This window comes from Dendrobates tinctorius, unplaced genomic scaffold (assembly GCF_039654945.1).
Source record: "Dendrobates tinctorius isolate UK_male_01 unplaced genomic scaffold, ASM3965494v1 ptg000028l, whole genome shotgun sequence".
In the NCBI taxonomy this organism is placed as follows: domain Eukaryota; kingdom Metazoa; phylum Chordata; class Amphibia; order Anura; family Dendrobatidae; genus Dendrobates; species Dendrobates tinctorius.
In genome coordinates, this window is record NW_027361696.1 from 65,136,419 (window position 1) to 65,148,433 (window position 12,015).

General features: G+C 43.2%; 1 protein-coding gene across 2 annotated transcripts in view; it reads left to right on the forward strand.

Moving 5' to 3' along the window:
* Positions 1 to 12,015, forward strand: part of LOC141085477 (tetraspanin-4-like) — a 116,853-nt gene that overhangs the window by 77,515 nt on the left and 27,323 nt on the right. For both annotated transcript variants that reach the window (XM_073570868.1, XM_073570867.1), the window contains 3 exons: positions 6,365 to 6,556; positions 7,153 to 7,227; positions 8,623 to 8,724. In XM_073570868.1, coding sequence (XP_073426969.1) covers positions 6,365 to 6,556; positions 7,153 to 7,227; positions 8,623 to 8,724 — 369 coding nt within the window. The remainder of the gene's footprint in view (positions 1 to 6,364; positions 6,557 to 7,152; positions 7,228 to 8,622; positions 8,725 to 12,015) is intronic.

The window sequence follows — 12,015 nt, forward strand, 5'->3', positions numbered from 1 at the left end:
ATAACAGCCTGATTTATACTAGAATTTTTCTGATGGTACTCTCCCTTAAAGGAGAATGCCCTGTGTGTGGTTCCCTGATTTCAGAGATGCCTAATTATTCTGGAATGACGGGGAGAGGGCTAATACAATTATTAAGGCTACCTTTGCATTAGCAGGTCCTGAACTTTGTCATCTTCCTACATGTTATTGACAATCAAACAACCACTTTAACTCTGTGGGGAGTTCAGATTGAAGAGTGAGTGGGTGAAAACAGCTGCAAACACATCAAGGCATGGAAACCAAACGACAGATTCATTTGATGATTTTTGAGGATGGAGGAAGGCCCAGGAGTTCAGCCCTTTAATGTTAACTATAAAATCTTGCCCTTTTAAAGCACATCTTCAGTACCTAATATTTCTGTATTACTTGTTTTCATGTTATCTTGTAGAAAAAAAAATCTTGATAACTGGAAACCATCAACAAGCATGACATTTGCTACTAGCTATTATTAATTTGTAGTATTGCTATTATGGACCTCTAGTACTTTAAGTGCATAAGGGTGCTGCAAATAGACTGCAGGGGTAATTTGTCATTAACCCTTTTATGTTCACTGGTTATCATCATTATTATGTATCCCTAGTACTTTGAGTGTACAAGGGTGCTGAGAACAGGTTGCGGGACTAATTGGCTCATTAATCTTTTTATAACCTCTGGGGGTCATTATTATGTATCTCTAGTACTTTGAGTTCACACCAGTACTGAGGCTTGGCTGCAGGACTAATTGTCTCATTAACCATTTTATATCCTCTAGGGGTCATTATTATGTATCTCTAGTACTTTGAGTGTACAAGGGTGCTGAGAACAGGTTGCAGGACTAATTGGCTCATTAACCCTTTTATAACCTCTGGGGGTAATTATTATGTATCTCTATTACTTTGAGTGTACAAGGGTACTGAGACTAGGTTGCAGGGCTAATTGGCTCATTGACCCTTTTATATCCTCTGGGGGTTATTATTATGTATCCCTAGTACTTTGCCTGAACAAGGGTGCTGTGAACAAGCTGCAGGGCTAATTGGCTCATTAACACTTTTATATCCTCTAGGGGTCATTATTACGTATCTCTAGAACTTTGAGTGTACAAGGGTGCTGAGAACAGGTTGCAGGACTAATTGGCTCATTAATCCTTTTATAACCTCTGGGGGTCATTATTATGTATCTCTATTACTTTGAGTGCACACGGGTACTGAGACTTGGCTGCAGGACTAACCCTTTTATATCCTCTAGGGGTCATTATTATGTATCTCTAGAACTTTGAGTATACAAGGGTGCTGAGAACAGGTTGCAGGATTAATTGGCTCATTAATCCTTTTATAACCTCTGGGGGTCATTATTATGTATCTCTATTACTTTGAGTGCACAAGGGTACTGAGACTTGGCTGCAGGACTAATTGTCTCATTAACCATTTTATATCCTCTAGGGGTCATTATTATGTATCACTAGTACTTTGAGTGTACAAGGGTGCTGAGAACAGGTTGCAGGACTAATTGGCTCATTAACCCTTTTATAACCTCTGGGGGTAATTATTATGTATCTCTATTACTTTGAGTGCACAAGGGTACTGAGACTAGGCTGCAGGGCTAAATGGCTCATTGACCCTTTTATATCCTCTGGGGGTTATTATTAGGTATCCCTAGTACTTTGAGTGAACAAGGGTGCTGTGAACAAGCTGCAGGGCTAATTGGCTCATTAACCCTTTTATATCCACTGGGGGGTCATTATGTATCGTTAGTACTTTGAGTGCACAGGGGTGTTGTGAATAGGCTATAGGGATAATTGGCTCATTAAGTCTTTTATATCCACAGGGGGGCTGTTACAAAATTTGCATTAGAGTATGAAATCTTAAAAAAGGTATAAAACAATCTCCTGCTCTGAAGCTAAAGAGTTCTCTGCCATCTTTACTTCCTGTTGTAGCAATGATGTCACTATCCAGGGAAGGAAGAACTGAAGCAGCCAATCACAGGCTGTTACAGGTCACTGTTGCAGCCAGTGATTGGCTGTAGTGATCACATGTCTCTGTGTCAAACAGTCATTGCTGCAGCAGGAAATAAAGTTTGGTGGAGGACTTACCGTGATCAGAAGAAAAATTTGGGGGGGTGAGATTATCAAGATGAGAAGGGCTTCTTTTTTTTGTAATTATTATTACCCATTCTGAGGATTTTGTAAGCATGTTGTACATGCCAGATGACCCCTTTAAGCTATACCTCTGAGCATAAAAGGTGTGGTAGCTACTGCAAGACTTTTTTTTATATCTTTTCTGGCTACATATAATATGATTCCCTGTTCTCTCTCTCTGCATAATGAGAATAATAAATTTTTCCTTTCCCGACTAGTATTCACTTTAGGTGCAGCCTCTCTTTAATTATCCCCTCTTTTTTAGGAGGAGCGTTATAGTTAAGTATGCAAAAATGCAAAAAAAATAAAATAACAGAAACTAAAATAAAATTCGCTGCTCCTAAATTTTAAAGTCGCAAAAGAAAAATGGTTTAAAAGCCCCTTAGTAATGGCTTTTTCCCTTGAAATAATCACCAGGCAGTCATTATAAAATATTGGAAATGGCGCAGGAAGGCTGATTAGAATTACTGTTCGCGGCGCTGGAAGCTCGATAGGTGTTTATTAAGTTTACTGTGTGTTCACCGAAGCATGAAATTCACAGCAATACCCTTCAAGCTCTGCATACATTTTGCTGAATATAATTTTTATGATTGCCGTTGGTCTTTGGGGCATAAATTGGCACAAAGCGGCTGTGTCTGTAGAAGCTCGGGTGTAATCCATGTGCATATTAGTGTCTTGCAGCGGTAGAGCTATTGGGGTACCGGGAGCTGTTGCACCCATGGCTCCTCTGCTACACAATATACAAGTGGTATTTGCTAGATGTGGCTCTAGTTCACATTTGGCATTCAGACTGGCACCTCCAGCTTTATTTGGCCCCTGGGGTCAACAGAGTCTCATTGGGCCCCTCTGCGTTTTAATCTTAGCCTTTTTTTTGTCAAAATTATTACCATTTTGGGGGACATATTACTTTCTGATCTCTTTTTATTCCGTTTTTTGGGAGATTAAGTAACCAAAAAAACAGGGATGAATGGACCTGTGGAAGTTCGAGTCCATCCGGTTCGGAACCCCATAGAACTCAATAGGGACCTGAACTTTGGACCTGGAAAATCTCTCTCTCCCCTCCCTCTTTCTCTCGCTCTCTCTGTACTCCCTCCTTCTCCCCTCTGTCTCTCTTTCCCCTCTCTCTCCCCTCCCTCTTTCTCTCACTCTCTCCCCTCTGTCTCTCTCTGCTCTCCATCTCTCTTTCTCCTCTCCCTCTCTCTCCCCTCCGTCTCTCTCCCTTCCGACTCTCTCTCCCTTCTTCTCTCTCCCCTCCCTCTATTTCCCCGCCGTCTCTCCCTACCCTTCCTCCCTGTCTCTCCTCCATCTTTCTCTCTCTTCCGTCTTTCTCCCCCTCTCTCCCCTCACTTCCGCTCTCTGCACTCCATCTCTTTCTCCCTCTCGCCTCCGTTTCCCTTCCGTCTCTCTCCCCTTCTTCTCTCTCTCCCCTCCCTCTATTTCCCCGCCGTCTCTACCCTTCCTCCATCTCCCCTCCATCTCTCTCTCTCTTCCGTCTTTCTCCCCCCAATCTCTCCCCTCTATCTCTTTCTCCCTCTCGCCTCCGTTTCCCCTCCCCTTCTCTCTCCCCTCCCTCTTTCTCTCACTCTCTCTCCCCTCTGTCTCTCTCTGCCCTCCATCTCTCTTTCTCCTCTCCATCTCTCTGTCCCCTCTGTCTCTTGCTCTCCCCTTCCTCCCTCTCTCCCCTCCATCTTTCTCTCTCTTCCGTCTTTCTCCCCTCCCTTCCGCTCTCTCCCCTCCATCCCTTTCTCCCTCTTGCCTCCGTTTCCCCTCTCTCTCCCTTCCCTCTATCTCCCGTTTCCCTATCTTTGTCTCTCTGCTCCCTCCCTTTCTGTTTCCTCCCTCCATCTCTATCACCTCCCTCACTCTCTCCCCTCCCTCCCCTCCATCTCTGTCTCTTCCGTCTTTCTCCCCTCCATCTCTTTCTCTCGCCTTCCTCTCTTTTCCATCTGTCTCTTTCTCTCTCGCCTCCGTCTTCACTCCCTCTCCCCCTCTCTCTTTCGCTTTCTCTCTCTAACCTTCATCTCTCTCCCCTCCATCTCTTTCCCTCTCTCCCCTCTCTCTCCTGCCCGTCTCTCTATTTCCCTTCCATCTCTCTATCCTTCCTCCCTCTCTCCCCTCCATCTCTCTCTTCCGTCTTTCTCCCCTCCCTTCCTCTCTCTCTCCCATCAGTCTCTTTTTCTCTCGCCTCCGTCTCCACTCCCTCTCCCCCTCTCTCTTTTGCCTTCTCTCTCTAACCTTCATCTCTCTCCCCTCCATCTCTTTCCCTCTCTCCCCTCTCTCTCCTCCCCGTCTCTCTATTTCCCTTCCGTCTCTCTATCCTTCCTCCCTCTTTCCCCTCCATCTCTCTCTCTTCCGTCTTTCTCCCCTCCCTTCCTCTCTCCCATCCGTCTCTTTTTCTCTTGCCTCTGTCTCCACTCTGTCTCTCCCCCCTCTCTCTTTTGCCTTCTCTCTCTAACCTCCATCTCTCTCCCCTTCATCTCTTTCCCTCGTCTCACCTCTCTCCTCCCCGTCTCTCTCTCCCCTCCCTTCCCCCTTCGTCGCTTTCGCCTCCGTCTCCACTCCGTCTTTCTTCCTTCTCTCTCCTCTCTTACTCTCTCTCTCCTCCCCCGTCTCTCTCTCTTCCCTCCCTCTCTCTCCTCTCTCTCATTTCCCTCTTTCTCTTCTCTCTCCTCTCTTTCCCGAACTGTAAAACGGACTACCAGGAGAAATCATATCTAAAAAACAGCAATTCTGATATTTTAGTTATACTTGTCATTCCCTAGTTGGGATAAATATAATATTGCACAAGTCAATACCAAATATTTTACTTTTATTTATTCTTGTTCTGTTTACATTCTAGAAAAAAATGTGACTTTAGCTTTTTTTAAATTCTATTTTTGTAAATATTTTAGCTTTTTTTACATCTTTTTTTTTTTTTATTAGGGGACCTGAACCTGCCATCACTTATACACATGCAGCTGATTGTAGAATTGCAGGGGCTTTCAGTAGGATCTTGGCTGCCACAGTACCGTCAGAAGTGCATTTCCAACTGCTTAAAATCCGCTGCCACAATTGACCGTGGCATCTACGGAGGTTAGACTATCAGAGCTAGCTCCGGGTGCCAGTGGCGTAACTACAAAGTTATGGGCCCCGCTGCAAACTTTCAAATGGGGGCCCCCCCATGCCAAAATACACGCACATCTCCGTTCCGTCCACCTCGTACACACGCGGCTCCTCTCCGTCCACCTCGTACACACGTAGCTCCATACACCTTGTACACACACGGCTCTGCTCCGTACACCTCGTACACACACATCTTCGCTCCGTACACCTCGTACACCTCGTACACACACAACTCTGCTACATCCACCCTGTAAACCACTCCTGACCCCACACAGAAACTTTACCTCAACCAGCATCATGACAACCAGCACAGCAGAGTCCTGCAGACACGGAGGCACCTGATCATGTGACCCCTGACTCCTCCCCTCCTGTGACCTCATCACAGGTCCTGTGTGCACAGCCACAGAACAGCCTAGGACTGTTCATTGCAGGCTGTGGGGGGCTGCGGTAGGTCTATCTGGGAGGGCGAGGATGGGGTGCATGGGGCGGCGTGGCGGCTCAGTGCGAGGGGGGGTCAAAAGCGGGACTGTCCCGCGAGAATCGGGACGGTTGGGAGATAACACGGTCTGACCTGCCGGGCCCCCCCGGGTGTTAGTTACGTCCCTGCCGGGTGCAGTAGTTAGACTCGGGTATTGTGTGATGCACGGAGCAAGCTCTGCTCCTGACCTATATATATTTTTTATTTAAATGCATGTATTTGGAGCTAAAAAAAAAAAGAAAATCATTTTTTGCATTCAGTTTAATTGAAAATTTTGCACCATATAGCTTTTACAACCCTCATTTTTTCCCTGCAAAGTCAACTTTGATGTGGTCATAAATCAGCTAAAAGGAGCATAGAAAAAGGCAGATACAAAGATTACAAACGCTCTCATTGGAGCTCCCTGACAGATTCTCAGTTAACTCATTCTGGAGCCAGAAATAGACCGTGAGCAACAGAGGCTACAGAAGGCAAACGGTGGAAAATTTTTAATGAAACCCAATTACAAAAATGATTTTTAGCCCTAAAGACATTTATTTAAGTACACCTCTGGTATGCTATATAGAATTTATCCATGGTGGTGATTGACTTTCTTTGCAGCTGTTTCTGAGATTGTCTTTCTTTTACTGCAGCTCGGAGGATGTGGGATTCTTGGAGTTGGAGTATGGTTGGCAGTCACCCAAGGAAAGTTTGCCACTCTCTCCATTTCTTTTCCGTCACTTTCCGCTGCCAGCCTCTTCATGGTGACAGGATCAGTGATAATGGTGGTGGGCTTCATCGGCTGCCTTGGTGCTGTGACAGAACACCGGTGTCTTTTGCTCACTGTAAGTATTTTTTTTATCCAGTATCCTATAAGTCTAGATTTTGGCCATCAATAAAAGGGGTTATCCAGGACTACAATATTGATGTCCTATCCCGAAGATTAATATCAAATTGGTGGGAATTTAATAACCGGCAACCGCATCGATCAGTCGATACCCGGTGCCAATGCCGAAAGTTAATGGTATATGGAATCAGAAAAGCTCTGCTCCATACACCGCATAGTGGCCATTCTTGGATACTGCAGCTCAACTTCTATTCATTGCAAATACAGACGACATCTCATAAAATGATGGCATATCCGTAGGATTTGTCTTCTTTTTGTGATCTTGAAAGTGAAGGAGGTGCTGCTGCACAGGGATTAGAGAGGGGTGAAATGCTAAATCGGCATGGGGTCCGCTGGTTTATTGAATGAAGAAATTTCTCACTTCAATACAATTTAGTATTCTGCCCTAGTATCTGCAATTCTACGATGTACAAAGTGCAAATATGTCAGGTGCGCCTCTGCTAATCCATGTGACTTTAATTTAACCCTTGTGATAATGATACGTCGTGTTATGCATACGGATGGATAAAAATGTCTCCTTTTGTCTCCCGTCAGTTCTTCGTGGTATTATTGATCATCTTCCTCCTGGAAATCATCAGCATGGTGCTATTCTTCACCTACAATGACAATGTGAGCGCTGAAACGTTTATTTCTGAAATGAAATGGCATTTTATGACCCTTGAAAATCCATATGTGAAAGATCTCATTCAGCCGTCAAATTTACGACATGTGACATGGCGGATAATTTTACGAAAAATGGGCTTATAAAAAGAGTTGCCAATAGTTTTCACGTATTTAGTGTATCTCATTCGTTCAGATACCCAGACCCAGAGGAAATGCTTGGCATCACAATCTTTTGGCATTGTGAAATGATTCAGCATTAGTTCTGCAAAACGTTAATCTGATGCAGAAATTAGGGCTGCCTGCAAGGAAATAAAACAGGCTCGGACTGGTCCACCGGAGAACCGGAGAATCCTCGGGTAGGCCCCTCTGAAGGATTGCTAATGAGCAGTGCTGCTACACTTGATTGACAATTTGCAGAAAAATGCATCATCTTATCGTTAAACAAGCTAGCCAAATTAATATTACATAGAAGCAAAAGTAAATTTGTTTACTAGGGTCAGGTTATTTTGATGTGCAGCTGAACAGTGCACCCCAAGAGTCAATGTTACTGGTGGGCCTTTGCCAACCCCATCTGACACTGGGCCCACATTGATCTTTGCATGGCCCCTGTGCAAGAACAATATGTTTGACCCTTTGCAGTCCAATAGCTCCTCATAACGCATAATTCAAACTGCCTTAGAGGTGGTAGTGGCCCCTTGGGCCCCTGTGTGGCTACATAGGTTGCATCAATGATATGTCCACCCCTGACTTTTAGGCTGTATGAAAATAATAGCATTTCAATAGGCAACAATGAGCAAACATGGTCCCCAGCATAGTGCTCCTCATTTACCAGATCTGTCCTTAATTTTCGGAAACAATTGCTGCAAATTTGGTCAGGTCTGAAGTGAACGAGGAATACTTAAAGGGTGACTCCCCCCAAATATACAAGGATAGATGATAACTTACTGATCCACTCTCTGGGGGAAAAAGGTATCCATAGCATAGGCAATAACTTGTTTATCTCTAGGGGGCCAACAGCCGGGACTCCCACCAATCCTGAGGACGGTCCTCGGCAGCTCCACCTTGAATGCAGCAGAGGTGCACGTGCCTGACCGACTTTCCGTTCGTTGTATATGGCACTGCCAGAAATATTGTGGCTGTTCCATAGTCAATGAATGTTCCATTCTATCACGGATGCAGAGCCCCGTTCTCTGGATTATTGGGGGTCCCAGCTGTTGGACCCCTGGCGACAAGCAATAGGGTTAACTTTTTTTTTTTAAGGAATAACCCTTTAAACCTCATCGAAAAGTGGGCACTTTATGGAGATATGTTCCTTACAATGCAAGTGACTCACAATATTAGAAAGCATGTCGTGATGTCATATACTGAAATGCACACCTTTTTTTTGGCCTTCTTGCACAGTTCCACAAATATGCACAAGAAGATCTAAAGAAAGGACTATCACTCTATCAAACAGAGGGAAATCTTGGCTTGACCAACGCGTGGGACATCGTACAGACGGAGGTATACGTTACCCATACCGCTACCATTGTGTATACATTGTGTGCTTTTTAGCTCCCTCCGGTGGTGATTCTATGCAGACTGAATTTTATCAGGAGTTCAGAATCTTAGAAATGTAGCCTAAATTCTTCTAGTGCTGTAGTATCTCTTAAAAAAAAAAAAAAAAAATCAAAGCTACAAATCTCTTGCAGTCTGCCTTGGCAAATCTTTAATAAATCTCAAGGCAAATATGAAATATGGACGTCTTGAAAATCCAATTCTATGAAGCTCTCCAGCACATCTGTTCTGAGTAAATTTATATATAATAAAAACAATCAGACATTGCTGTACTAGAAGACAAACTCAAGCCCGTACACTTTACTTGATCCATTATTCTAGGAGAGCTCTCGTCTTGTCGGAGAGCTCTTGTCATATAATTTGTGGTTAACAAATCCCACTAATCCCCCACTGAACCGAATGGTGATGTATTGGAGCTTGTGGGTCGTCTGTAATCAGATAGGACGGGGAATGTGAAATGGATAATATTGAAATAAATTGAAGACGGGGAGAAGGCTGATATGCTTTGTAAATGCTTTATGACTGTACGTAGCGGTGCGGACGGGCCGCAGTGATGTGCTCCAGTGCTGTACTCCGCAGCGTTTTGCATATCTGCTACTTAAGATAGAATTGATGGCAGTAAAACGGCCGACAAGTTCTATAGAAAGGACATAATGAGTATATGAAATATTGTAATTTCAGATAAAGAATAAGAACGTAACACAGACTAAATTATATAATGAATCCTCAGAGTATAGTAGTTAAAAGGGTTTTACAGTTTTGGTAAAACCCTCTTCCCAGGCTGCAGTTTGTTTAAAAATGAACCAAATGTGCTTTACTCATCCTTCCTAGGTCCAGGGCTGAGGTTTGCTCCTAGGGTCTGTTATTGTAACGTGGACCCGATCACTGAGCTCAGCGGCTCTTCCAGAATAGACAGCACAAGCTGCTAAGGTCACTGACTGGTTGCAGCGCTGTTGAGGATAGGCAAAGCTCAACCCTGGGAGGGTGAATGTTTTCTTTTGCAGCCTGGGGTTTTCTAAAATTGGAAAACCCCCTCTTAATGGAGATCTCATTACACAGCATAAATAATATCACCATACAATTCCCAAGTACCAATGCTATACAGAGCACAATTGAAGCCTATTAATTAGAGTGCTCCTTCACAGAACCCTTAGTCCGGCACTATTCCTATCTTCCACCCTGTACCTTACACATACAGCTGCTGCCACCCCATCCTTAGTTTCCCCGTGCCCCAGGGATGGCTAGTGCCTTGCTGCCTGCAGATCTAGAAACAGGACGGAGGGGATATAATTGCTCCCATTCCAATTACAATCTCTTGAAGGCATATTGTGCTCAGTGACTATAAAGCTATTTCTTTCCTCCCAACTGCAGTGGTTATAAATTAAGGAGCATGCTAGAAGAGGAAAGCCCATTTAATGGAAGATTTAGTATTTACAGTACATAATAGTGCCACATGGAGCTTTAACAACCATAGCATACCGTGTATGAATTATACTACATATAGTGCCAATATAACAATGCTGTACAGAGTACCTACAATGGCAAAATACTGCATAAATAATACCACCATACAGTGCCAAAATAACAATGATATATAGAGTACATACAATACCAGAGTATATGTAATAAATAAATCCACCATATAGTGCAGAAATAGCAAAGCTATACACAGCACATACAGTGCTACCATACAGTGAACAAATAACAAAGCTATATACAGCAGGTACAAAACCACCATACAATGCATAAATAACAAGGCTATATACAGCACATACAATACCACCATACAGTGCAGAAATAAGAAAACTATATACAGCACATACAGTGCCACCATACAGTGCACAAATAACACAGCTATATAGAGCACATACAATACCACCATACAGAGCAAAAATAACAAGGCTATATACTGTACAGCACGTACAGTGCCACCATTCAGTGTAGAAATAAGAAAGCTATATAAAGCACATACATACCACCATACAGTGCACAAATAACAAGGCTATATACTGTACAGCACATACAATACCACCATACAGTGCAGAAATAAGAAAGCTACTGTATATACAACACATGCAATATCACCATACAGTGGAGAAATAAGAACGCTATATACAGCACGTACAATACCACCATACAGTGCCCAAATAACAAGGCTATATAGCGCACATATGATGCCAACATACAGTGCAGAAATAACAAAGCTATATACAGCACATACAATGCCACCATACACTGCACAAACAGCAAAGCTATACAGAGCACATACAAGACCAATGTGCAGTGCTTAAATAATTCTAACATATAGTGCACAAATAACAATCAAATATAAAGTACATACAATACAAGCATATAGTGCCTAAACAATACTGCCATATAGTGCCCAAATAATAATGCTGCGTAAACCACATACCATATAGCATGCAGTGTCTAAATAATGCCAATGTATAGTGCCTGATGCTATACAGAGCACATACTGTACAAGACGAACGTACAGTGTGTAAATAATACTAACATACAACATCCAAATAATAATGCTATACACAGCACATACAATACCAACATACGCTGTTTAAATAATGCCACCATATGGTACTCTGTGAAAGGGGCAAAGATACTGTATATCATACCTTGGGATATACTATCACATTATGATCTCTGGGCGTCTGATCACTGGAAAGTTTGGCTGACTGCTACCTCATGTGTATGGCCAGTTTAAAGGGTTTGTCCACTACTGCGAAACCCCTTTGTAATAGCTCCAATCTGGTGCAGCAAATAAGAAGGTGCATACTCACCTGCAATCTCTACGCTATGTGTTCTGGCGGTTACATGACATTGTCACGTCACATGATCAACTGCAACTTTTCAGTATTCCGTCATTATACAGCTGGTATTCTGTCAGTATTTCACCAGTGTTCTGTAAATATTCCGCCAGTATTCCATCAATATTCTGCCAGTAATCTGTCAATATTCCGCCAGTTTTCCATCAACATTCTGTCAGTATTCCATCAGCATTCCGACAGCCTTTCATCAATATTCCGCCAGTGTGGATTAGTGAAGGCTGCAGGCACCACTGATTGGCTGCAGCAGTCATATGACATATAGTAAATGTTACTACAACCATTACAAGAATAATCCTGCTATGTGGTTACATCTATGACTGTTGTTAGTATTGTGGTATAAAATTGAATGGCGCCTGATGTGTCCTCTTCCCAGGATCAGCTTTCTAATGTCTTC